Source organism: Paracoccidioides lutzii (assembly GCF_000150705.2).
Source record: "Paracoccidioides lutzii Pb01 unplaced genomic scaffold supercont2.7, whole genome shotgun sequence".
Taxonomy (NCBI): domain Eukaryota; kingdom Fungi; phylum Ascomycota; class Eurotiomycetes; order Onygenales; family Ajellomycetaceae; genus Paracoccidioides; species Paracoccidioides lutzii.
In genome coordinates this window covers 727,578-750,210 of record NW_015440953.1, presented here as the reverse complement: position 1 = coordinate 750,210, position 22,633 = coordinate 727,578, and the positions used below count along the sequence as shown (strand labels likewise).

The 22,633-nt window shown below is 35.3% G+C and overlaps 5 protein-coding genes across 5 annotated transcripts; 2 read left to right on the top strand and 3 right to left on the bottom strand.

Moving 5' to 3' along the window:
• Positions 1–368: 368 nt before the first annotated feature.
• PAAG_03527 (imidazoleglycerol-phosphate dehydratase) lies at positions 369–1,193 on the bottom strand (the record flags this gene model as incomplete). The annotated part of the gene is made up of 2 exons (XM_002794936.2): positions 369–787; positions 890–1,193. 2 exons carry the CDS (start codon positions 1,191–1,193, stop codon positions 369–371), a joined length of 723 nt encoding a protein of 240 aa, XP_002794982.1.
• A 556-nt stretch (positions 1,194–1,749) lies between these two features.
• PAAG_03526 (hypothetical protein) lies at positions 1,750–2,346 on the top strand (the record flags this gene model as incomplete). The annotated part of the gene is made up of 2 exons (XM_002794935.2): positions 1,750–1,842; positions 1,954–2,346. The coding sequence occupies 2 exons, from the start codon at positions 1,750–1,752 to the stop codon at positions 2,344–2,346; spliced, it is 486 nt and encodes a 161-aa protein (XP_002794981.2).
• A 1,446-nt stretch (positions 2,347–3,792) lies between these two features.
• Positions 3,793–5,350, bottom strand: PAAG_03525 (mannosyl phosphorylinositol ceramide synthase SUR1; the record flags this gene model as incomplete). Its single annotated transcript, XM_002794934.1, has 4 exons — positions 3,793–4,116; positions 4,208–4,567; positions 4,746–4,901; positions 5,072–5,350. The coding sequence occupies 4 exons, from the start codon at positions 5,348–5,350 to the stop codon at positions 3,793–3,795; spliced, it is 1,119 nt and encodes a 372-aa protein (XP_002794980.1).
• Positions 5,351–9,890: 4,540 nt separating this feature from the next.
• PAAG_11643 (hypothetical protein) lies at positions 9,891–10,129 on the top strand (the record flags this gene model as incomplete). The annotated part of the gene is made up of 2 exons (XM_015847251.1): positions 9,891–9,998; positions 10,100–10,129. 2 exons carry the CDS (start codon positions 9,891–9,893, stop codon positions 10,127–10,129), a joined length of 138 nt encoding a protein of 45 aa, XP_015703160.1.
• An 11,481-nt stretch (positions 10,130–21,610) lies between these two features.
• PAAG_03523 (hypothetical protein) lies at positions 21,611–21,824 on the bottom strand (the record flags this gene model as incomplete). Its single annotated transcript, XM_015844996.1, has 2 exons — positions 21,611–21,641; positions 21,673–21,824. 2 exons carry the CDS (start codon positions 21,822–21,824, stop codon positions 21,611–21,613), a joined length of 183 nt encoding a protein of 60 aa, XP_015701970.1.
• Between the last annotated feature and the right edge of the window lie 809 nt (positions 21,825–22,633).

Sequence of the window (22,633 nt, the reverse complement as noted above, 5' to 3'; positions counted from 1 at the left end):
AACGGCCTATTTTATGACATATATGATAGTTACTCTCTGCGATTTGCTTGACTCATTGAAACTAAAATTTGCGGGAGTGATCTTTAGATTGATTGTTCCAACCGCACACCCCTTTTCCATAGATACCTTGTATCTCTATACTCCGTCTAAACTCACGGAGTCCATTTCCAATTCTAAAAACACTCTCAACTTCTTTCCTTAGGGTGCACATGGAGAAAATAAAATGAATATTCTAGGTAACCTCCCAAAATGACCATCTATTAAGACCTGAAAGAAGAGAAAATACAAAAGAGAGAGATAGAAAAGAATAATCTTCATTCTTCATGACAAAAAGGTATATTGTAAAGTCTAACGCAAACGATATGAGCTTACAACACCCCCTTCGTACTTCCCACCTCCCCACCACCTCCAACCTCTCCCGCCAACCTTCTCCGACAGGCCTCCCTTGTCGCCACCGCAAGAGCCTTAACAGCACTCTCCGCCCTATGGTGGTCGTTCCTCCCATAGACACAACCAACATGCAGCGTGACTCCAGCGGCCTGCGCGAAGCTCTCAAGTCCATGCGGAATCATCTCCGTGCTCAGATCGCCGACCTTTTCCCGCTGTAGGCCCAGATTTATCACGGCGTAGGGTCTGGAGGAGATGTCGATTACGGCCCAGGAGAGGGCTTCGTCGAGCGGTGCATCGCCGCGGGCAAAGCGGACGAGGGAGAGGCGGGGGCCTAGGGCTTTTGAAAAGGCGGTGCCCAGGGCGAGGAAGGTATCTTCGGTTGTGTGATGGTCGTCAACTAATGGAGGGTCAGTTAGTTAGTCATAAGCTTGCTATAATAGAATTTGGGGGTGGGGGAATAGTATCACTAAAACACAAGGAAAAGTGGAAATCCACGAACTTATTAAATCCCCCTTACACCTTACCGCCAGACTCCACCCGGCATGTTTCGCCAGCGCATGCAACAGGTGGTCCAAAAACCCAATACCCGTGTTTATCGTGATCTGCTGCGTGGCGGTGAATTGTGAAGCATGCCCCGCTTCGGGGGCAGGGATTATGCATGTCGATTCCTCCGGGTTTGTCTGTGGGAAGTACTTGCAGGGTTCAAAGGCAGGGAGCTTGCCGCCGTCCAGAGATAGGGAAACTTGCACTTTTGTCTCGTTTGTTAAGCGGGTGAGGGTTGTAGTACGGCGAGGGAGGGACATGTTGCATTTGGGGGCGGTGGTATATCCTGCGATGGAGGATGTGTATATGTAAAGAATGAGGTTGTTTGCGCTCTCAACTAAATCTCTTGCTCTTGCGACTCGAGTAGAAGGGTGGATATGGTGATATAAACTTGATCAACTTGATATTTGCTCTTTGATATGAAAAATTCCCCGCGGTTAATTCCTCCATGTAACTATCGGCCGGAGAAACGTATCTCCGTCTTTCGCTCTCCCGCCTCTGCTAAAAACAGCAGAAGAGAGTCAAAACCATCGATTGACATATAAATAATCACATTTCTGTCTCTTTTTTCCCTTTACGTGGGTTAATTCTACTCAATTGAGCCCGTATCTTGACAGAAGGGATCTCCGGGGTTTTATGTGGGAAACCTCCTCTACAACCCCTCGGCTCTCCTTTCACAACGCCGCCATCTCCGCCACTCCCTGCCCCTCCCTGCCCCTCCGCGCCCGTCCCCGCCCGCCCGCCCTCCGCACCACCAAAAATCTCATCCTCACACACAGCCATTTCTGATTTGATTCTTACATACAAAATATAACCATGCCTCCTCCATCTCGCCAACGGGACGTCATCGAACCACCACCCGAAGTTATCCGTGAAGCAGCCAAGGGATTCTTCACGGGTGCCGCCCGTGTACGTAGGAACATATCCTAATAACAAACCCCTCCAAACCCACACCAATCATGCCATACACACTAAAGTCAAATTAACACCGGAGACTCCCCCCTTACCTCCATCCATCAGTTCGGCTCAATCTCACTGTTAGCCCACCTAATCCTCCTCCTTCCCCATCCGCTCCGCTTCGCCTCCTCCCCGCCCTCTAACAGCACCGCCACGACCCCTTCAACAACCCCCAACCCTCACCCACAAGCGCAGCCACATACGCATCCCAAACCGCCCCCAAGCACCCCTCTCCTCTACCGCCCTCTAACCCGCCTCTCCGCCAACCTCGCCCCGGCCTCGCGCGTCTACCGCGGCCTGACATTGCAGTTTAAAGTGTTCCTGCAGCTGAGCGTGATGGCAATGGGCGGCTATGTTTGGGCTGAGAAGAGGGTTAATGAGTATATGGAGCTTGTGAGGAAGATGAAGAGGGTGGAAAGGGCTGAGGCGGAGGCGGAGGCTCAGGGAAGGAGGTGAGTTCGTATTCGAATGGAGAGGGCAAAGATGTGGATGGGAACGGTTTGTTGGGTATAGAACAGTACATGTATATCCGCTGCGTGTACGTTATATGTTGATGGGGTGTGGGCTGGGCTGGCTTCTTTATCATCATCCATCGGGAGGCGTTTCGGGATGGGATTTGGTCGGGGGTTTTTCTTTCTAATTTTTATGGGCGGATAGTGGGAAGACGCGGCATTGCGTTTAGGCAAAAAAAAAAAAAAAAAAAAAAAAAAAAAAAAAAGCGTTTCTCTACCCTATTCGGTCCGGTGTGATTTTTCTTGCAGAGCACATACAAATGATTCAAGAACGTAACACCTAGGTAGCTGGCTATACCTATCTCTCATTTCTAAATTCATTATCATTAGAAAACATGTCACGTATCATGTTGGAATGATCTGAACACGAGCACTGTGATAATTCTTTTGATATGATGTCTTCATCAGACATACCCCTTCATACCCCTTTCCTCCATTTGTCATCTCTAGAAATAGATCATTCTCATCATTTCTTCCCTCCACCTCACCATAAGCATTTTCACAAATTAAATGAAGTATCCGTGAATGGTTATATATATCAATAGAAGTGAGAGACAAAGGAGGTAGATGGGTCACAAAGCAACAACGCACAAACATATGCACATGTCCACAGGAAATTTAATTATACATAGCGGACAGACAAAAAAGGTGTAGAGTACAGCCATGATGGACACGGACGCATATATAAAGACACAAATGAATAGTTCAACAAACCCAACCACATGATATGCTGCAAGTGTGGAGTCGGCAGGAAGAGATGTCTTCTACCAAGGTTCCTTTGATCCGTCCAAGATAAACACCAAATCACAAGGGAAATAGAAATTGGAAGACGCCATAAGATGCCCCCGCCCTATGGACAAGAACCGTAGAAAAGGTTTTCTTCGGATCGGGAGAGTAAGTAATGAAACACAAAAATCGGCTCCAAAACTCCATTTCCTTGAAAAGGCTCAGTCCCAAGCAAAACAAGAAGACCTGCAACTAAAGGATACAACAAATTAAATGGTAAAAAACCAAAATAATTAGACAAAAGGCTTTTAGTCTTCTCGAACAAAAAATGCGTAAACAGATGAGAAAAATACAACCAGGAAATAGAAAATTTTTTCGGAAAAAAGGGGCTGCAACCGACAGATGTAACACCGGGACATATGCTGATTAGATAGCAACGTGTTGCGTACGCCATATTACAAGAGAAACAAAAATAACCCCAATGGTTCGTGCCGACCGTTCTTTAAACAGGAACATAAGAAAATAGAACATCCCCATTTCTGCCGTGTGCATGAGAATGCAGACAAACGAAAAGAAAAAGATATCGGATCCGCAACAGATATTAGATAGATAGGTAGGGCAGATAGGTTAAATTAGTTTTTCTTTTCTTAAACAAAATCATACTCTATTCGTTTCGCACATTGCTCTTCCGCCCAACAAGTTCGTAAGGAATATCGGTGTATCTGCTACCGGATTCTTCGTCTTGCCTCTTCGACGGGCTCGGTCGTCGTAGCCAACCTTGGAGAAATTGGTTGCGGCGGCTAGTGGAGGAATAAGAGGGACAGTGTGGGCTTGAGGGTGGTGGTGGAGGGCGTCGTGATAGTGGAGAGTACCGGAAACAGCGCGAGGTGCATAGGAGTAGACGACCGTAGGCCCACCAGAGGCAGAAGCCAACGATGCCTGCTAGGAGGAAGCCGGCGGTTGTGAGGAGCATCCAATGTCCGCCCATCTATTTCAGTTGGTTTTAGTTAAGTATATGTTTATATCCGAGCGGGTAAGCTGGCAGAGGGGTGAGCGTAGGTAAAGAGCTGGAAACATACCCAAAATATCAACCTGGCATCCTTGCCATGCCAACTACTTCCCTGGTGATGTGTGAAGAAGCTCCATGAATGCCGATTGTATTCGTCCGGCATAAGGATGCGAACGCGATCCGTCTTGAAGGGTTCCGACAACATGTATTCCTTCCAGATCACAGATAGGAAAAGAGGACCCGTCGAATACATCACGGTGATATATGGTAACGCCCAATTTCTATTATATGCCTGTAGCGAATCAATGACACGGAGGAAGAAGGGATGCTGGGGCACAGCTCCCATGACGTCATTCGAGATACCCGTCGGGGCAGTGCGTCGAACCCAGGCACCATAGGAGAGGAGCGGATCCAAACGGCGGTTGCAGCCCTGTGAAAATGAGGAATTGTGTTAAGAAATCGCAGCTAAACGGCAATGAGGGCGAGTCTAAATATATCAAAAGGCAGATATGATATGTAGCCGTTTTGCAGGTATGGTCCAAAAATTCAAAAATTCAAAAAACCCAACGGAATCCCACAATAGTAACAAGCTATTTGAAACAACTTACATCATCTAAATCGATGTAAGTGCCACCATAATGTGCCAGCACAAAGTATCGAATAGCGTCAGCGCGCTGAATGTTGTAGGGGTAATTTTCAAACGTCTCCAGGAACCAAGGATATTCCTTCGCGATGAATTCTTTTGATTTCTCGTCCGTCCATAGCTAAATCGAATACAAATTTTTCAAGTGGTTAGCCTCAATTGACATGCTCAGTGATTACCGTAATTGTAGTTAGGGGTGGTTCATGTCGTCGGCCAGCCAACGGCAAAGAATCCGCCTTATATCTCCACGCAGCACCACACCCAACAAACCCCACTCAAAAACAAACGTACCTTGTATTCGTAATCGGAATGAAGGTCCATGCAACTCTTCTGAGCTTCTTGCCATATGAGAGGAATTGAATAATTCTTGTATGTCTGATGGATAATTTTCGGGATAAGTTGGGGACGTGTCTCTAAGAGACTCGAATTCGGCGAAGGGAGGTCAGACCGGCGGATGGCATCAGCCGAGGCATCCTCGATAAGGAGCGTCAGGAGCGTGAAGACATTGCGCACGAGGAATGCAACGATGAGGACATTGACGATGATGAATATGAGACAGCCTTTCCGCATTGTGGGATTTTACCACCTGGGGGGGGTGGGAGGGAGCTCGAGGCAGGAAAGGGAATAGCCTAGATTTCTTCTAGCCTCTGAGAGGCCGAAGAGGCGTCACTGGAAAGAAATACAGCAGATGGGTGCGGGGGAATTGGCAAATTTCTCTCGCACAATTGTGTGACTTGTCCTTGAAGCTGTGACTGAGGAAGTCAGGAAGGAAGGGGATCTTGTCGAGGTGACGAGGTTGTGTCGCTAGAGGAACGAAGCTAAGACCACTGCTGTTCGTGGTTTGGATCGGCAAACCACAGCAAAAGGCTAAAAGGTGGAAAAGGAGGTGGGGCTATTCGCAAAGGGGGCGGGCGGCAGAAGGATAGCCCCAGCGGGGAAAGAAGTCGAAATATACGGAGTGGCTAATTGGGACTACGAAGAAGAGGTAAAAAGAGGGAAGAGAAATGGCACCTAGGCGAAAGGAGGAAAATTTGAGGAACAAAAAATATCTGAAAAGTGGTCGGAGCGAGGGGACGACGAGGATTATGCTTGACGGAAGTTTGGTACAATTAATTACTAGTTAGCCAAGCAAAAAGAGTGACAGCGTTTCAGGGGATGAGGCTTGGAAGCTAAAATCTTTCACAAGGGAATGGACGAATGAAGATGGAGCGAGGAAGGCTAGCAAAATAGTTCTGTTTAAAAAAAAAAACGCAAAGAAAAAAGAAAAACTAAGAAGTCGTTAAAATGGTGATAACCCAAAAGAGGTAATGGGGTGACGAGACACAGATCAAATAAACCAAAAGGGGGAAAAAGGGAAGAGAGAGGGAAGAGAAGGAAGAGGAATCGCGGGGTTGAGGAGTTGTTAAGAGATGGGCAGAAGGGAAGGCTTGGGGACATCCAAGGGAATATGTGTAGTTATGGTGAGAATAATTTAGGATCTGAAGAGATTCATTCAGTGGAGACTGGAATCACTGGAGACATGGATGGAGCCACCCGGTCTCTTCAACTCAAGTTTTAGCTGCCTTGGCTCAAGGGAAGTTTGTGTTTTAAAAACAAAGAAAAAGAAAAGAAAACGAAAAAGAAAAAGATAGAAAGAAAGGGCCTAAAAGTCCTATGAGTGTGCACCGCGAGAATAGGAACGGAGCAATCAATCAGATCACAGAATTAATCGGTATTTTATGGTCGGAGTTGGTGGAGAAACGCGAGAGGCGAATTAAGGAGGACAAGGCAACGTACACTGAACGAAGCATCGAGGAGTGGGAGTTCCGCAGACAGCCGACCCTGGTTCGAAAATCAGCTAAAATATATTAATTAGATACAATAAAAAGAAAAGATAAAAAATAAAAGTGAGAATTGAAATGGATGGCAAAGTCAGTGGCCTAGCCAGCAACTGGGGGCAGAAAGGCTCTTGAGAGCAGAGAAAGGGATTGGGGGGAAAAGCCTACGGTCAAACCTTGGTTTGATATTGTTTTGGTCCCCATAGCTTGGATCCGTATCTCCAGAGCCACCAAACGGACCAATCAATGGGGACCAGCAGAAAAAGAGCAGAAACCATAAAAACAACGAACTTACGGAGGAACCACGTAACTAGTTAGTGATTAAAAGCTTAGACTTTTAAGATGCAAAAGGAGAGAGAGAGATCTGCTCCGTGTGCTCTGTAACGTAGGAATGAATGATGGCTGAGTTACCAGGGCCTTTTGGCAGCCTTTTGATTCCTAATAGCAAGGCTGTGCTATGTACATCAACTGGTGGAGTCAATGTCACACAGATTAATGATGAGGTAATTAGAGGGCAAATACATCAAGGGAGCGGAAGGGCAAAAGGTCTGGGATTATCTTATCGAAAGCCCGTTGAAACGGCAGAAAGGAAAGCCTAACAAGGGAATGCTAACCAAAGTATGTTTGGCATTGAGTGCGATGATAAGCACTGATGATGATATCTTGAAGTTTGGGATTAAGTTTGTTGAGGTTGAGGTTTGAAGAACGCAGGACAAAAGGCGGTGGTAGTTGGACTCAAAAGGGGCGGCAGAATAAAACAAACCACAACTCTCTCAAAGAGCGCGTCTGTTGCAAAGTATCTTCAGGATGCAATCAAATCATGCACCTCCGCCGCAAATTAACGTGGCCAGATATATAATCACGTGATTAATATACTGACAGCGGTGAGCGATCCTTGAACCCTTGACGCTGAAAGTTAACTAGCGCCAAGGGTCCATATGGCACACAGTTGGCCCTCGTGTTTGCGCGGCATCAGAATACATTACCCAACCTTGGACAACTTATGTTGGAGGATTCCCCGGCTACCCGAGGTCACGTGCACATATATTTATTAGCAGTAGCTTAGAGTCCCACAATGCAACAAGGTTGATATCGGTCCTTTAAAAGGTTATGAGACACTTGAATTAGAGGTCTTCCACTGCGAATGAACAACAAAAACACTTGAAAAGAAGCTTATAACCTCAGAATTGGATGACATCAATGGTCAACCTACATTCGGATGGAATGCCAGATTTGACAGAAGAATACATGTCAAAAAGAAGACAAATCTGAGAATTTGAGAATAGAACTCTGAAGAATAGAACTTCAAAGTTTGCAGATTCACTGTCTACATCTATTACAGTCTGTAGAAGTGTCTTTGAAGTGTTTGAGATAGACAAGACAATTCTGAAGAGATTAGACAAGTCTAATAACACATATGATGATCTGATTGATGAAATGTCAGAGAATACAGTTGACTTTAGTGATTAGATGTCAGAAGTTAGTGAAGAAACTCTGATGAGATTAAAGATTGCACAACTTCAGTAAGAAGTTGAAATGATGAGAGCTAGCAGAGAGACACTCATTATCAATGCTAGCAGTAACGAAATGAGTAAAGATGTGATGCTAAGACTCTTTATACTAGCTTTTTGTCCTCATACTACTTATCATACTACTTATTAAAGCACTTTAGAATCAAATCCTCTAAGATCTTACACTTACTTACCAAAGCATTTATCTTCATACTGCTTATCAAAGCACTTTAGAATCAGCATCTCATAAAGAATCAACATCATCTCAAAATTTAGCATTTAGAATCAGCATAGATCAGCACTTCTCAAAAATCAATTCTTTAGCATCAGCACTTTTTGAAAGATAGAATTAGCACTTCATAAAGATTTAGATCATTGTATTACTAATTTCTCATTTCATGAAAGATTAGAGATAAAATCTATTGCTACTCATTTATATATATAAATACTTTAAATCTTCAAAATTTTTTTGAGGAATTCAGTAGTTAGCTACTATTAAATTCTACATATACATTTCATCTATCACTATTCTCTTCTCTTTATAATACTCACAGTGTTTATACACTTACCCTCTTATGATCTTAGTTATAGAGCTTCTCACACTTTCTTTTAACACTTAGTTCATTCATGTTAGTGTTCTCACAAAAGATCTTGTAAACTATTTACAGAGAAAAGATAAAACTACTATTATAATAAAGATCTTGACTGAATTTAAAGATCAAGTGAAGTATATCAAGAAATCTATCATTCTGACTAATTTTATAAATTATTTAATATGAAGAAAAAAGATTCTACTGATTATTAAATAATTTAAAATTAATAATATTCTCAATGATAGATAATCTGTCTCTGAAAATAATGTTAATATAAATATATAATATTTTTAAATTAAAAAAAATATATAATTCTATAATTATATATAATCTGCAATCTTATTTACAATGAGATCTTATTTTACAATATTATCAGATCATCAGTTGTCAATATATATTCTATAAATAATCATAGAAAAGAATTTCTCAAAAAGATCTATAATTTACTACACTTATTTTTTTGAAAAGTTGATTAGCTTGATAGTTGATAGCTAAGTTGAAAGACTTATATAGAGTATTTATAAAATATCTGATCATCATTCAAATTAAATATATCTGTTTAAGATATAAAATTAAAGATTTTACACTTTTTGACAATTTGTTAATTGATATCAGTGCTGAATGAGCATCATTCATTAGAAATAGAATAAATCATACTGAAAAAGATATCAACTGTTATAATATTGAGATAAATTTTATAAGATTGTATTAAGATATTTTATTATACTTATCAGCTATTAAACAGAATACTGCTATAATAAATATAAGAAATTCTACAAATAATATTCAAAATTTATGAAAAAAGAATAAAAGTAAGAATAAGAATTTGAAAATTAAAGATAAAAGCAAAGATAAGAAGTTCAAGTAGAATAGTAATAATATGAAAAAGATATACTATTACTGTCAGAAGATAGAGCATCTCAAAGCTAATTGTTGAATAAAATATCTGAAAAAATGCTCTATAAACTATAAAAAGAAAAATATTTATGAGAATAAAAATAAGAATATTGACAATACTGCTTCAGTTCATAGTATTATAAAATAAGTATTTTGTATTAAAGAGATAGTATATTTTAGTAATAAAGTGATAAAGATTACTTGAGTCTTAAACTCTGAATTAGAAGTTTACACCATACCTATAAAGAATATTATTAAAGTTATACTTCAGAGGATAAATGTCATACTAAAGATGGCAGATGAATCTATAGTCTTAGTAGCAGCTATAGAGAAAATGAGTATTTCAACTGAGAATGTGAATATTCAACTGAATAATATATGTTATATTTTGAAGCTAGAGGTCAACTTTATAAGTCTCAATAAACTCATATATAAAAGTTATACTTTTAAACAATTAATGCATAGTAATAATCATTTAATTTTAATAATATATTATAATAGAATAATAAGTTTTACAATGTATTTGAATGAATAAATATATATATAGTAGAGAAATCATCAGCATTAAAAGATTTAATTTATTTTATAAAATCAAATTGCAATTTTGAACCTGTATATATCTTGTAATTAAATGATAATCTACTAATGAATCTGCTTAAAAATGATATCAATATTGTAAAATATATAATAATATAATAACATCAAAAGCTGAGTCATATAAACTTAATGAATATATTAAAAATAACTGTAGATTCTAGACTAGAGATGTGAATAATAGATCAAAAGACTTTATCATTCTGCAAGATATATATGCAAGTGAAAATGACTCATTTGCCTTTTGCTTCAATGATTAGAGCTATTAAACTAGCAATATAATTTTTTATAGACCTTGTAAGTATAGATAAAATATTATATAATGAAAATAATCTACTCATAGAAGAAGGTACAAGATATTGAATGAGAATTACAAATGACATCACTCATTTTAGATAAATTATTCTAATTGTTATGAAAGCAGAGGCTACATTAGTACTTATAGACTTTATTGATATAATTGAGGTGACATCTCAACAATCTATATGAACCTTGCACTGAGATGATGGAGAAGAGTTCAAAAGTGATAATTTTAAAATATTTTGCAAAAATTGAGGAATAGTATATGAAGTAACTATCTCAAATACTTTTCAATCAAATGGCCCTGCAGAACATGCGAATCAGTTAGTAATAAATAAGATAAAAAGTCTATTATTTAATAGTAAACTTATCAAAAAGCTTTGAGATAAAGTAATATAAGTAGCTATAATATTGATAAATATATTCTCTATATCAACAAAGATTTTTAACTACAATGATAATAATTTATTGATATTTTTTGAAGCCTAGACAGAGGTTCAATTGTCAGTTCATTGAATCTGCAAATGAGAAAGTAAAGTTTATAAGAAGGACTTGAAAGTGACAAATAAGCTTATAAACAGTACAGATGACAAGTGTTATAACTCAACTAGAGTCAGAATGATAATAAGACAACAGCTTCAATTCATCTATTTAACTAAGCAACTATGATAAAAATATTTAACTGAGGATTAAAATGAAGAATGAACGAGCAGTCAAATATATAGAAGTAATTAGTGATCAGATCAAATCAACATGAGCAACTGAGTATGATTGAGATTAGAACAAATTAATCTTAATTTATATACAAGCAGCTGCACTATAACAACAAGAAGTAATGATTGATGAGTTACCAAAAACTGTATTAATATCATATATAAGACTTATAAGAATGCAAATTAGAGATTGCTAGAGATGTTATTTTTGATAAAGATCTTATTATTGAATCTGAACCTGTAAATGCTATAAATGAAGCTGTTAAAATTGTCACAGCTTCAACTAAATGCAAATGAACTAGTATTCAATTGCTAACTAAATAAGCTATATGAGTGAATACTAAGATAATTTCTAAAAGATAGGTTCAGAGAAGGCTCTGTTTATATAGCTCTTTTTCTCTAGTGCTATTACTAGATAATTATCATATTTATATATTATTTATATGCAGAGTAATTATGAGGTTGTTTATCATTGTCTAGATAATTATTATTTATCAATTATCTTAATCTATTATGATGATCAATTACCTTAGCCTGTATGATGACTAGTTATCTCAGTCTATAATGATTACACTATCAAGAAAATTGAATGTAAGCCTGTTCTACATCATTATATTACCTTCTTTTAAAGTCTAGATATACTCTCATATCAGTAGATTATTATTTACTTCATCTACTAGATAGTCATTCTTTTCTCAAGCCTTCAGTTATTTATTTAATCATTTCAGGAGTCATGCTTTCATTGAATTTACAGTATGAAATTATCAAATCAGATATGATAATCTCTTTAGATTTTATGCTGAATATCATATTGAATCTTCATCAAATTCTAGTTATTTTATCTGATATTAAAGCTTCTTATGAAAGATACAGCTTGCTAAAATATTCTCAACTTCTCAATTATTTTTTTTTTATATCTTAACTGATTCTGATGTCTCATTTAGCTGTTCTGATAGAGAGTTATTCACAGTCTTCTGTAGCTTATCAGAAGAGAATATTAAGTAAATTTTCATGCTATTTAATAGTCTTAGTCTGTAGCTATTGTCTACTCTCTCAATAATCTCAAAGAGATCTTTATTTTGCTCTATGAGCTTTTTGCTGAGATATTAAATTCTATAGTTCTTTAGTGACTGTCATAGCTTCAGCTAGGTGCAGATGAATTGATGTTCAATTGCCAACTAAATAAGTTATCTGAATGAATATTACGATAATTTCTAAAAGATGAGTTTAAGGAAGACTCTGTTTATATAGCTCTTTTTCTTTAGCACTGTTGCCAGGTAATTGCCACATTTATATATTATTCATATGTGGAGTAATTGTAGGTTTGTTTGCCATTGCTTAGGCAATTGTTATTTACTGATCACCTTGACTTGTATGATGACTAATCATCTCAGCCTGTATGATGACTGATCGCCTCGGCCTGTGGTGATTACGCTGTTGAGAAAGTTGAAAATAAGTCTGTTCTACGCCATCACAGTGACAAGAAGATCTTATCTTCTATCTCAAAGTTTGACTCATGGTGATGCTTATTGATCTGTAATTCTATAATTTCTTGTGTATTTTTTACATTATCCACTACTAGCTTTTAGATTTTCTTCATTTGAATAACATGCTACTTGGTATTTTCTTATTTAAGCTTCTCTTCTCTAGATAGTGTTTTAGACAGTAACTTTCAATTGAAGAACATTTGAAATTCATATTTATAAACTTTTAGAAAAAGTGTCATCTCAGTTAATTCATTCATCAGAGCTCTAGTCATATGGTTCATCATTGACAATTACTCATCTTAGTTATTCTGATAGTAATTTACATATGAACAGAGTTTGATTATCAGATATTGATTTATAATCTCAGTCTAACTATCTGTTTGCATGTGATGAGTTAATGAAAGCTTCAGCTTAACTCTCAATCATTTGATGAACTTACTTCAGAAGTCTGAGATAAATTGTGACTTATAGTCTGACATAATTGAATCTGATGCTTCATAATATTCATAGTAGTGCTTCAAGAACAGTCTCACTAACTTTTTAACATCTATCTTTCTTATGATAGAAATAGATATAGACTTCTTACTTAGTTGACAAATAATCATCAATATTGCATTATGATCTCTTTTTATCATAGAGTCATTCATAAAGTTCATTGAGATATGCTATCAAACTTTGCTGAGAATTGATAGTGACTTCAGTAATTATGAAGTTTTATTCTGAAAGATCTTTATTCTTCAGCACACTAAATAATTGTTTACATACTGATCAACATTTTTGATTCAGTCATTTCAGTAGTATCTTGCTTTTACTAGCAAGTGTAATATTTTCTTCTCAGAATGTGCTGTAGATAACTACTTGTGAATTTTTTTAGAAGATGTGCTCAGAGAGTGGAATCTTTCTCAATTAATATTACTAAATATCTTTCAAAATACAAAAGTTCATCTATCAGCTCTTAGTGTTATTCTCTCTATTATGCTTTTTCACATTCTAGTCTCAGTAATTCTACTTCTTTGTTTCTTGCCTTGACTTCATCAAGAATATGTGTATCTGTATTTACAGCCTTAATCTTAACAGATTCCTTGATGATCTTTAGGTTCAATCTCTCTGACTTGAGAAATAGTTGCATTTGAGTGCTTTTGCTATCTTTCTGAACCTCTGGCTGACTCAGTGTATCTGCTAGTGTATTCTGACACTTCAGCTGATATTGAATTAGAAAGTAGAATCAAAAGAGAAACTCTGTCCATTATGCTTGTATAGTATTGAGATTCTTAGTTGTCATAAAGTACTCAAGAGCTTTATGATCAGTCAAGGTGTTGAATCTCTCTATTCTCTGAAGGCCTTTTAGCTCAGCATATCATTCTGCTAGTGCTTTTATAATTACTAGTATTTTCTTGTTATGAATCTCATAGTTTCTCTCTGCTTTACTTATTGAAGCAAAATAGAAAACAACTGAATGCCACTGCTCATCCTCACACAACTGAAATAAAATATCAGCTATAATATCATCTGAGATATTAATTTTTATCTGAGTCTTTTATTTTGAGTTATAATGATAAAGCATAGAAGCTTCAGACAAAACTCTTTTCATTTAATCAAAAATATACTGGCAGATCTCATTTTACTTAAAAGATTGATTCTTCTGAGTGAGTTTAAACAGTAGTTTTACAATCTGACTATAATTTTTGATAAAATACTTATAGAAGTTGCAGAATCTCAAGAAGAATTGAATTCTCTTGACTGTACTAGGCACTATTCATTTTGATATCACTGCAATCTTTTCTAAGTTCACTTTGATTCTTTGATCATTGATAATAAAACTCAAGTACTTTATCTGTTGAATATGAAACTCACATTTTGAGATGCTTATCTGTAGTTCAGCTTCTTATAATCTAGTTAATATCTTCTTGACAAGCTTTTTATATTCTTTCAAAATTTTACTATAGATAAGTAGATCATTCACAAAGACAGTCATAAACTGATTCAAGTAGTCAAAGAAGATAATATTCACAAAGTGTTGAAAGATCACTGGGCTATTGCTTAGATTAAAGGATATGACTTTATACTTATAGATCTCATAACACATTCTAAAAATAATCAGATCTTCAGTTTCAGAATGCATATATATTCAATGAAAGTTTTGATGAATATCTAATTTGATAAAGAACTTGACTTTATTTAATCACTTTATTAACTCATCAACTAGTAGAATTAAATATTGATTCTTTTTTGAAATTATATTAAATCAGTGATAGTCTATACAAAACCTCAGCTTGCCTATAGTATAAGCTATAATAATTGAAGAAGTAAATGAAGAAGTCACAGATGAGATAAAGTTTTTTTCTAAATTGATCTCAGGATACTGCTTAACTGTCTCAAGTTCTTTCAAGCTTATTCTATATAGTGATGTATGATCAATAGCTTTATTCAGATCAATTTTCTTCTCAATCTTAATCTTATAGTTCACATTCTTTTAAAAGAGTAATAATTAATCAGAAATAGTTTTTGAGAAAATATTATAGAATTTCTTGTAGTTTGCTGGTAGCTGTTTATTAATTAATCTGTTCATTCTTCAGTTCTGCACTAATAATGATCTTTTTTTCTTCAATGATTCTATCTATCTCATAGAGACTTGAAATAAAGATCTCTGACTTCTTGCTTCTTTTATGATGATGAAAGATCATATCTTCAATGAATGCTATTCTTTACTGTTTATTTGATTTATTTTTTTATTGAGTCTTTACAGGTTTTTCAACAACTTCCTGCTTGAATTCTTTATTGATAAGTCTATCACAGTAGTCTGCATCTTGTTGATGATTTGATCTCACTACTGATCTCTTTAAAATCTTTCTTGAGATCATTATATTGTATCCTTCTAATATCTCATTCTCAATTATCTGTATACTTAATCAAACTAAGTATTGATTCTTCATATTTAATTATATTTCCTACTTTACTAGTTAAGACTGTTTTAGAATTATGTCAGTACTCTCCAGATTTATTATTAGTATTAATGTGTTAAAGAACCTTCAATCATATATTCATAGATCCAAGGAGATGATTTCTGTGATTGAGTTTCCTTTTTATTTATTAAATCTCATAATCTGATGATCTTTTATTAACTTCTCAGAGTTTGCTCCTAAGGCTTTGACACACTTACATGTAAAGCTTGTATTAATAAGAATATAACAGTTTGCTCTAGAATTCACTAGTGCTCTTGTAGAAATAGTATATTCATTTAAAGCTACTTTGATATGTACAGTAAAAAAGTTCTCATCTATTAACTAATTCACATTCAAAGTTTCTAATGTAACTATCTTATCTGAGAAGGAGACTTTTCTCAGATTTAATCTTTTTCTAACTTGATGATAGCAGTCTCAGTATTCATTTTCTTCAGTTCTATCTCTTGCTTGCATGAGCAATTTCAAGCTATGTAATTTTTGTTTTAGCAATTAAAGCATTTTATATTCTTCTTTTAATTCTTATTCTTCAGCCTATTCTCAGTTATCTGTGCTAGTGTGATTGGAGTTGATTCATAGTTCTGAGATATGAGAGTTCTTTCACAGCTGTTTCAGATCATTGAAGTTCTTTCACAGCTGAGTAGTCTTTAGTTGTGATGACTTAATATACTTTTAAGATAGTGAGCAGCCTGAGTACAGATATCTTGAATCTCTTAAAAGATATTACAATTAATGCAGACTGCTACAATTATAAATTAAAGATTGAAGAAAATCTTATGAAGAAAGTCTGCTTTATAATCTTTCTTATAAATTTGAGCTTCACCATTTTATAGATACTTGAATACTTTCTCAGCTGTTTCAAACTTCTTAAAATGATCTTTTTTTTATTTTTGAGACTAAGTGTTTGGCAGCTTCATCATCAGTTTGATTTTCAATATAGATAATATAGTTTTCTTTACTCAGAAAGTGATCAGTATTGACAGTCAGCTTGTATTTTATTCAGAAGAGTTAATTTTCAAATATTAATTCTTTTTCATTAATGAGGTGCTTAAAGTTATCAAGTTTGATTAATTATTACATCAGTTGATTGTTTATCAGTTTGATTTGAGAGGATAAAGAGTTCACTGTCTGCTGTAAAGTATTTTATTTCTCTATCAGACTGTTCACTTACTGATTAAGTTCATCTATTTACTTTCTCTGCTTATCTCATTCTGCTCTAACCCTTTCTAGAGTGTTTCTTGCCTTATTTATAAAGTCAGCAATTTCTCAATTTACTCACTCTAAGTCTTCTTCAATTATCTCAAAGAATTATTTCTTGAATATAAAATTTCTTGATCTCATATTCTTCTTAGTCAGAGTTATCATATCTCAGTCTGATCTTCATAGACTGTCAGATTCTCTAACTACTTCTAACATCTTAGCAGTTTTCTCAAAAGTTTCAAAATAAAAGTTGATAAGAATTCTCAAAGATTTTTCATCTAAAAACCTGCTTTAAAAAGAGCAAGAAAAGTAGATAATCTTAGTATTATATTACAGCTTCAACTAAGTGCAGGTGAACTGATATTCAATTGTCAATTATATAAGCTATCTGAGTGAATACTAAGATAATTTCTAAAAGATGAGTTCAGAAAAAGCTCTGTTTATATAGTCCTTTTTCTCTAATATTATTATTAGATAATTGCCACATTTATATATTATTTATACACAGGGTGATTATGAGATTGTTTGCTATTATCTAAGCAATTATTGTTTATTGATCACTTTGACCTATATGATGATTAATCACCTCAGCCTGTATGATGATTGATCACCTTGGCCTGTGGCAATTACGCTGTTAAGAAAGTTGAATATAAGCCTGTTCTATACTATCACAGTAATGAATCTTTAGATAATAAAATCTCTTTATCAAGGACTCTCTCTTTGTCAGATTAATGATACTTTTATTATTTATCTGCAATGTTATGTAGATCTTTGACTTCTCTTTCATCAGACTTGCATCTTACAGCATATTATTCAATCAAATAAACTCACATACAACTTCACTAGTAGTGATATATTCTGCTTTTGTTGTTGATTTTGCAGTTGATGTTTGATATTGTGAGTGCTATAAAATTAAGAATTCATTAATCATGATGATATAGCCAGATGTTAATTTATATTAAAAGTTTATACCTGCTCAATCTAAATTATAATAAGCAACTGATTATAGATTTTTATTATTTTTCTCATATTTATAAACTATTTCTAGAGCTTTTATTTTTTTTACATTATGAAAGATGTGCTTCAAAGCTGTTCAGTAGTTCTTTTTTAAATATAAGTTAAACTTTAATAAATAATTCACAGTAAATGCTAAATTTAGCCTTGTGTTTGATATAATATATTGAAGTAATCTAAGCTTTTGATGATATTTTGTAGTTGTAAACTCATCTTTCAATTCAATAATCTTCTCAAAGGTAAATTCAAATTGTATGTCAACTATCATAGGTATATAAGCAGAGTTAACCTTATTTATATCAAAATCTTTAAGAATTTTTTTAATATAGTAAATCTGTGAGACTGTCAAATTTTCATTTAATCTGTATTTAACCTTCATCTCAAGATATAGCTTATCTTTCTCAACATCTTTTATCTCAAATTTCTTTTATATTTTACTTAATATTTAGTTTAAGTCTATTTATTTATAGCTTATGATTCTGTAATTATCAATATGTAGTGTTAGATAAATCTCGTAGATAGAATGAAATAGAAATCTCTATTATATTTTGAAATTCTAAACTTCAGTAATATGAGATACTCTGTCACTATGAAATACCAGATCCTTGCAGCTTGCTTTATGCTATATAAACTCTGTCTAAGAAGATCAACTAGTCCTCCACTTCTATGTTTAATGCTTATAAGTAACTATATATAGACTATTTCATTCTGTAGTAGTATATCATTCAAAAATACTGATATATAGTTAATCAACTTTAATTTTTAACCTTTAGTAGTTGATAAAATGAATAAAAAGCAGCTTATAAGTTTTGAAATAACTGCAGTATAAGATTTATAGTAGTGGATATCCTGCTACTACAAAAACTCTATAATTATCTAGTAGACTCTGAAATAAATTATTTTATCTCTATTATTCAACTTATAATTAAATACTTATTTGTCTGTCAAGATATTTATCTTAAACATCTTCTCAATAATAATATAAATTTTTTTATTCTTGAATATTTTAACTTCTTTTCTTATTATTTTAAGTCAGTGGTTTCAATCTGAACTTTTCTTTACCTCTGTTAGACTATTTAAATAATTTATAAACATGTTTAATACAGGATTAGTGTCACTAGCAAATATTTCAAATTCATTATCTTTGATTAGTTTTATCTCATTAAGCAGATAGACTGAATCAATAATATTTTTTAAATTATTTTTAATCAATATTTTCAAAATCTCTCATTTATCTTTTACTAGTTGTCTTAGCAGACAGTAATACTAGTCATTTATAAAGTCAATAATATTTAATTCCTTTGACAATTCAATATCTTTTCTCATCATTTTTGTGATGATATAGAATAAACTTACATTTAACCTTCTTAACAGCATAATCATCACAAGTTGAGATAATTAGTCATCATATAGGTTAAGATGATCAGTAAACAACAATTACCTAGATAATGATAAACAATCTCATAATCATCCTGTGTATAAATAACATATAAATATAGCAATCATCTGACAATAGTACTAAAAAAAAGGGCTATATAAACAGAGTCTTCTCTGAATTCATCTTTTAGAAATTATCTTAGTATTCACTCAGATAGCTTATCTAGTTGTTAGACTGAGATTGTAAATCAATATCTGACAATCAAGCTTTGTTCATATGTAAATTATTATCAAAACAACTGAGATAAGTAACTATCAATAATAAATCATGTAACTGAAGCTCTGATAAATAAATCAACTGAAATGACACTCTTTCTAACAGCTTATGAATATGAATCTCAAATGTTCTTTAATTAAAAGTCACTGCCTAAGATACTATCTAGAGAAGAGAATTTTAAATGAAAAGATGTCAGGTAGCATATCATTCAAATGAAGGAAATCTGAAAGCTAGCAGTAAATAATATGAAAAAGACACAAGAAATCATAAAATTACAGATCAACAAGCACTGTCATAAGTCAAACTTTGAGATAGAACATAAGATCTTCTTGTTACTAAAGAACTATAGAATTCAACATCTTAGCAGAAAGCTTACAGAGCAAAATGAAGACTTCTTTGAGATCATTGAGAGAGTAGACAACAGCTACAGACTAAGACTATCAAACAGTATGAAAATTCACTTAATATTCTCTTCTGCTAAATTATAAAAAACTATGAATAACTCTATATCAGAACAGTTAAATAAGACATTAAAATCAATTAAAATATAAGAAGAAAATGAGTGAGAAGTTGAGAATATTTTAGCAAGCTGTATCTCTCATGAAAAGGTTCAATATCAGATAAAATGACTAGAATTTGATGAAAATTTAACATGGTATTTAGCATAAAATCTAAAGAAATTATCATATTTCATTCAATAATTTCACACTGCAAATTCAATGAAAGCAGAGCCTCTGAAATTAAGTAAATAACTGGAGACTTGAGAAAAGAATGACTACCTAGCAGATGAAGTGAATGATAACCTACTGACATGAGAGCATGTCTAGACTTCAAGGGGGGATAATGTGATGGTGTAGAACAGGCTTACATTCAACCTTCTCAACAGCATAATCGCCACAGGCTGAGGTGATCAGTCATCATACAGGCTGAGGTGATTGGTCATCATACAGGCCAAGGTGATTGGTAAACAACAATTGCCTAGGCAATGGCAAACAACCCCACAATCACCTCATGTATGAATAACACATAAATGTGGCAATCACCTGGCAACAGTGCTAGAGAAAAAGGGCTATATAAACAGAGCCTTCTCTGAATTCATCTTTTAGAAATCATCTTAGTATTCACTCAGATAGCTTACCTAGTTGGCAATTGAACACCAGTTCACCTGCGCCTAGCTGAAGCTGTGACAATTACCGTATACTTCGCGACTTAGTTGAGAAAGGAGAGGTGGAGCTTTCACATGTAGGTTCTACAGTGAATAAAACAGATGGATTTACAAAGCCTCTACCAAAGCCGGCTTACAATGAATTTGTGGAGAAAATAGGATTGACAGAGGTCTGGCCTCATTGATGAGGATGATTGATTTTTACACTGTTTTGCAGCCCCTAAGGAGGTGTAATGAGAATACAGATTAGGGGAATAATTGTGTACTTTCTTTGCAAAGTTACAGTACAGAGACATAATAGAGCTTTTCCTAATAGGGAAATAGCATCTGATTCCTGTATTTAATTTTTATTGCGGATTTGAGGGCATTCAGTAGGGGATAGGTGGCAGAGCTCAGGCTCACTGTGGCATGGGGGGGTGTTGGAGGATTCCCCGGCTACCCGAGGTCACGTGCACATATATATATTTATTAGTTGTGGCTAGCTTGCTTAGAGTCCCACAATGCAACAAGGTTGATAACGGTCCTCTAAGAATTTATTCTCTGCTATGAAATGTTAACGGGTGGCGTATCCGCCCTGCCGTCCCTCTTGGCTTCCGGTTGTGCTTCAACGTCCTAGGGCTGAAGTTTTAACAAGCAAACAGATCCTGTAGTTACATATATATACTCTTATGCATAACATAACATCCATGACATAACAGCTAACAAAAGGGCTACGCGATGGATGCATGCAACGCCTGCTCATGTGGTTCTTACATACGTCACCTTGCATATGGAACGCTTGTATATTCTTGCTGTTTGCAATGGACCTGAGTTGTTCCATACGCTGCCCAGTTCAACCTGTATAGTCAGTTACATAAACACCAGGTTACCGTACCACAATAGAGTGGCTAAAATAATATCATCCCCACCTTAGCATTTTTCACACTCACAGAAGTGCCTCCTCATTGTTTACAACACTATATAATTGTTTCAAGTAATCACACGTACCTAATGCTGCATGCATAAATAGGCGTATCCTTGGTCGCAGAGGTAGTTAAATCCCAACCGTCCAAACCACCAGTCACAAACACAATCCCTTTGGAAGCAAGCTGCCTAGCCGCTGGCGGCCACTTCGCTCCCGAGGGTCTCCCGTCTGACATTGCATATTAGGTTCCTAGGTTGTCTGCGGAAATCTAGAAGTTGACGATGGCTGCCGTTAACAACGAGGTATGGTCAATGCAAGCATCATGAACCATTGATCCCGACTGGTTCGTACCAGCGACTCAAAAGGGACCTCCATTCATCCAAGAGAGATGAAGAAACTATTTTGCAACATAAATGACATAGCAGTAATTAATAACTACACAAAATAAAGAAACAGGATCCCCACCCCCCCCTTTTCTTTCTTTTTTTTTAATGTTTGTTTGTTTGAGCAAAGAGTGTCAGGATCTATACAGAAGTACTTTTCTAACTGGGTACGCGAAGGCAGATTTAGTAGTTAAGTTACCGTCCATTTAATTTGACATTCCAACTTTCAATATGGAAACCTGCAAGAAATTGGTTGGTTCGGTCCCTTAATCCCTTATTATTTGGTTAACGGCCGGCTATTCCTTAGTTCACGCGGGAGGGTTCAATACCTCCGATATTCTGGCATTACCCGACACACTACCCGTAGTTTATCTACGGAGTTGTGGCGTTTGTGTAATATATCTGCTGTCGGTGTATATTCACTCATGAGAAAGATATGATTGAATGGTATTCATCTACAATTAACGCACTTGTAGGTTGAGAATGATTGCATGAAGGATTATATTTTCTTTGTAACTGACCTAGATATTGACGTCTAGATATTATTCTGTTGAAGAGTAGCCACAAGTCAGCTTCGGAGCAAAGCCGATGTCTAATAAGAGAAACCATGCGATCCACCAACCAGCGAAAGGGAAGCCCCTGAAATAATCTTTTACACCAC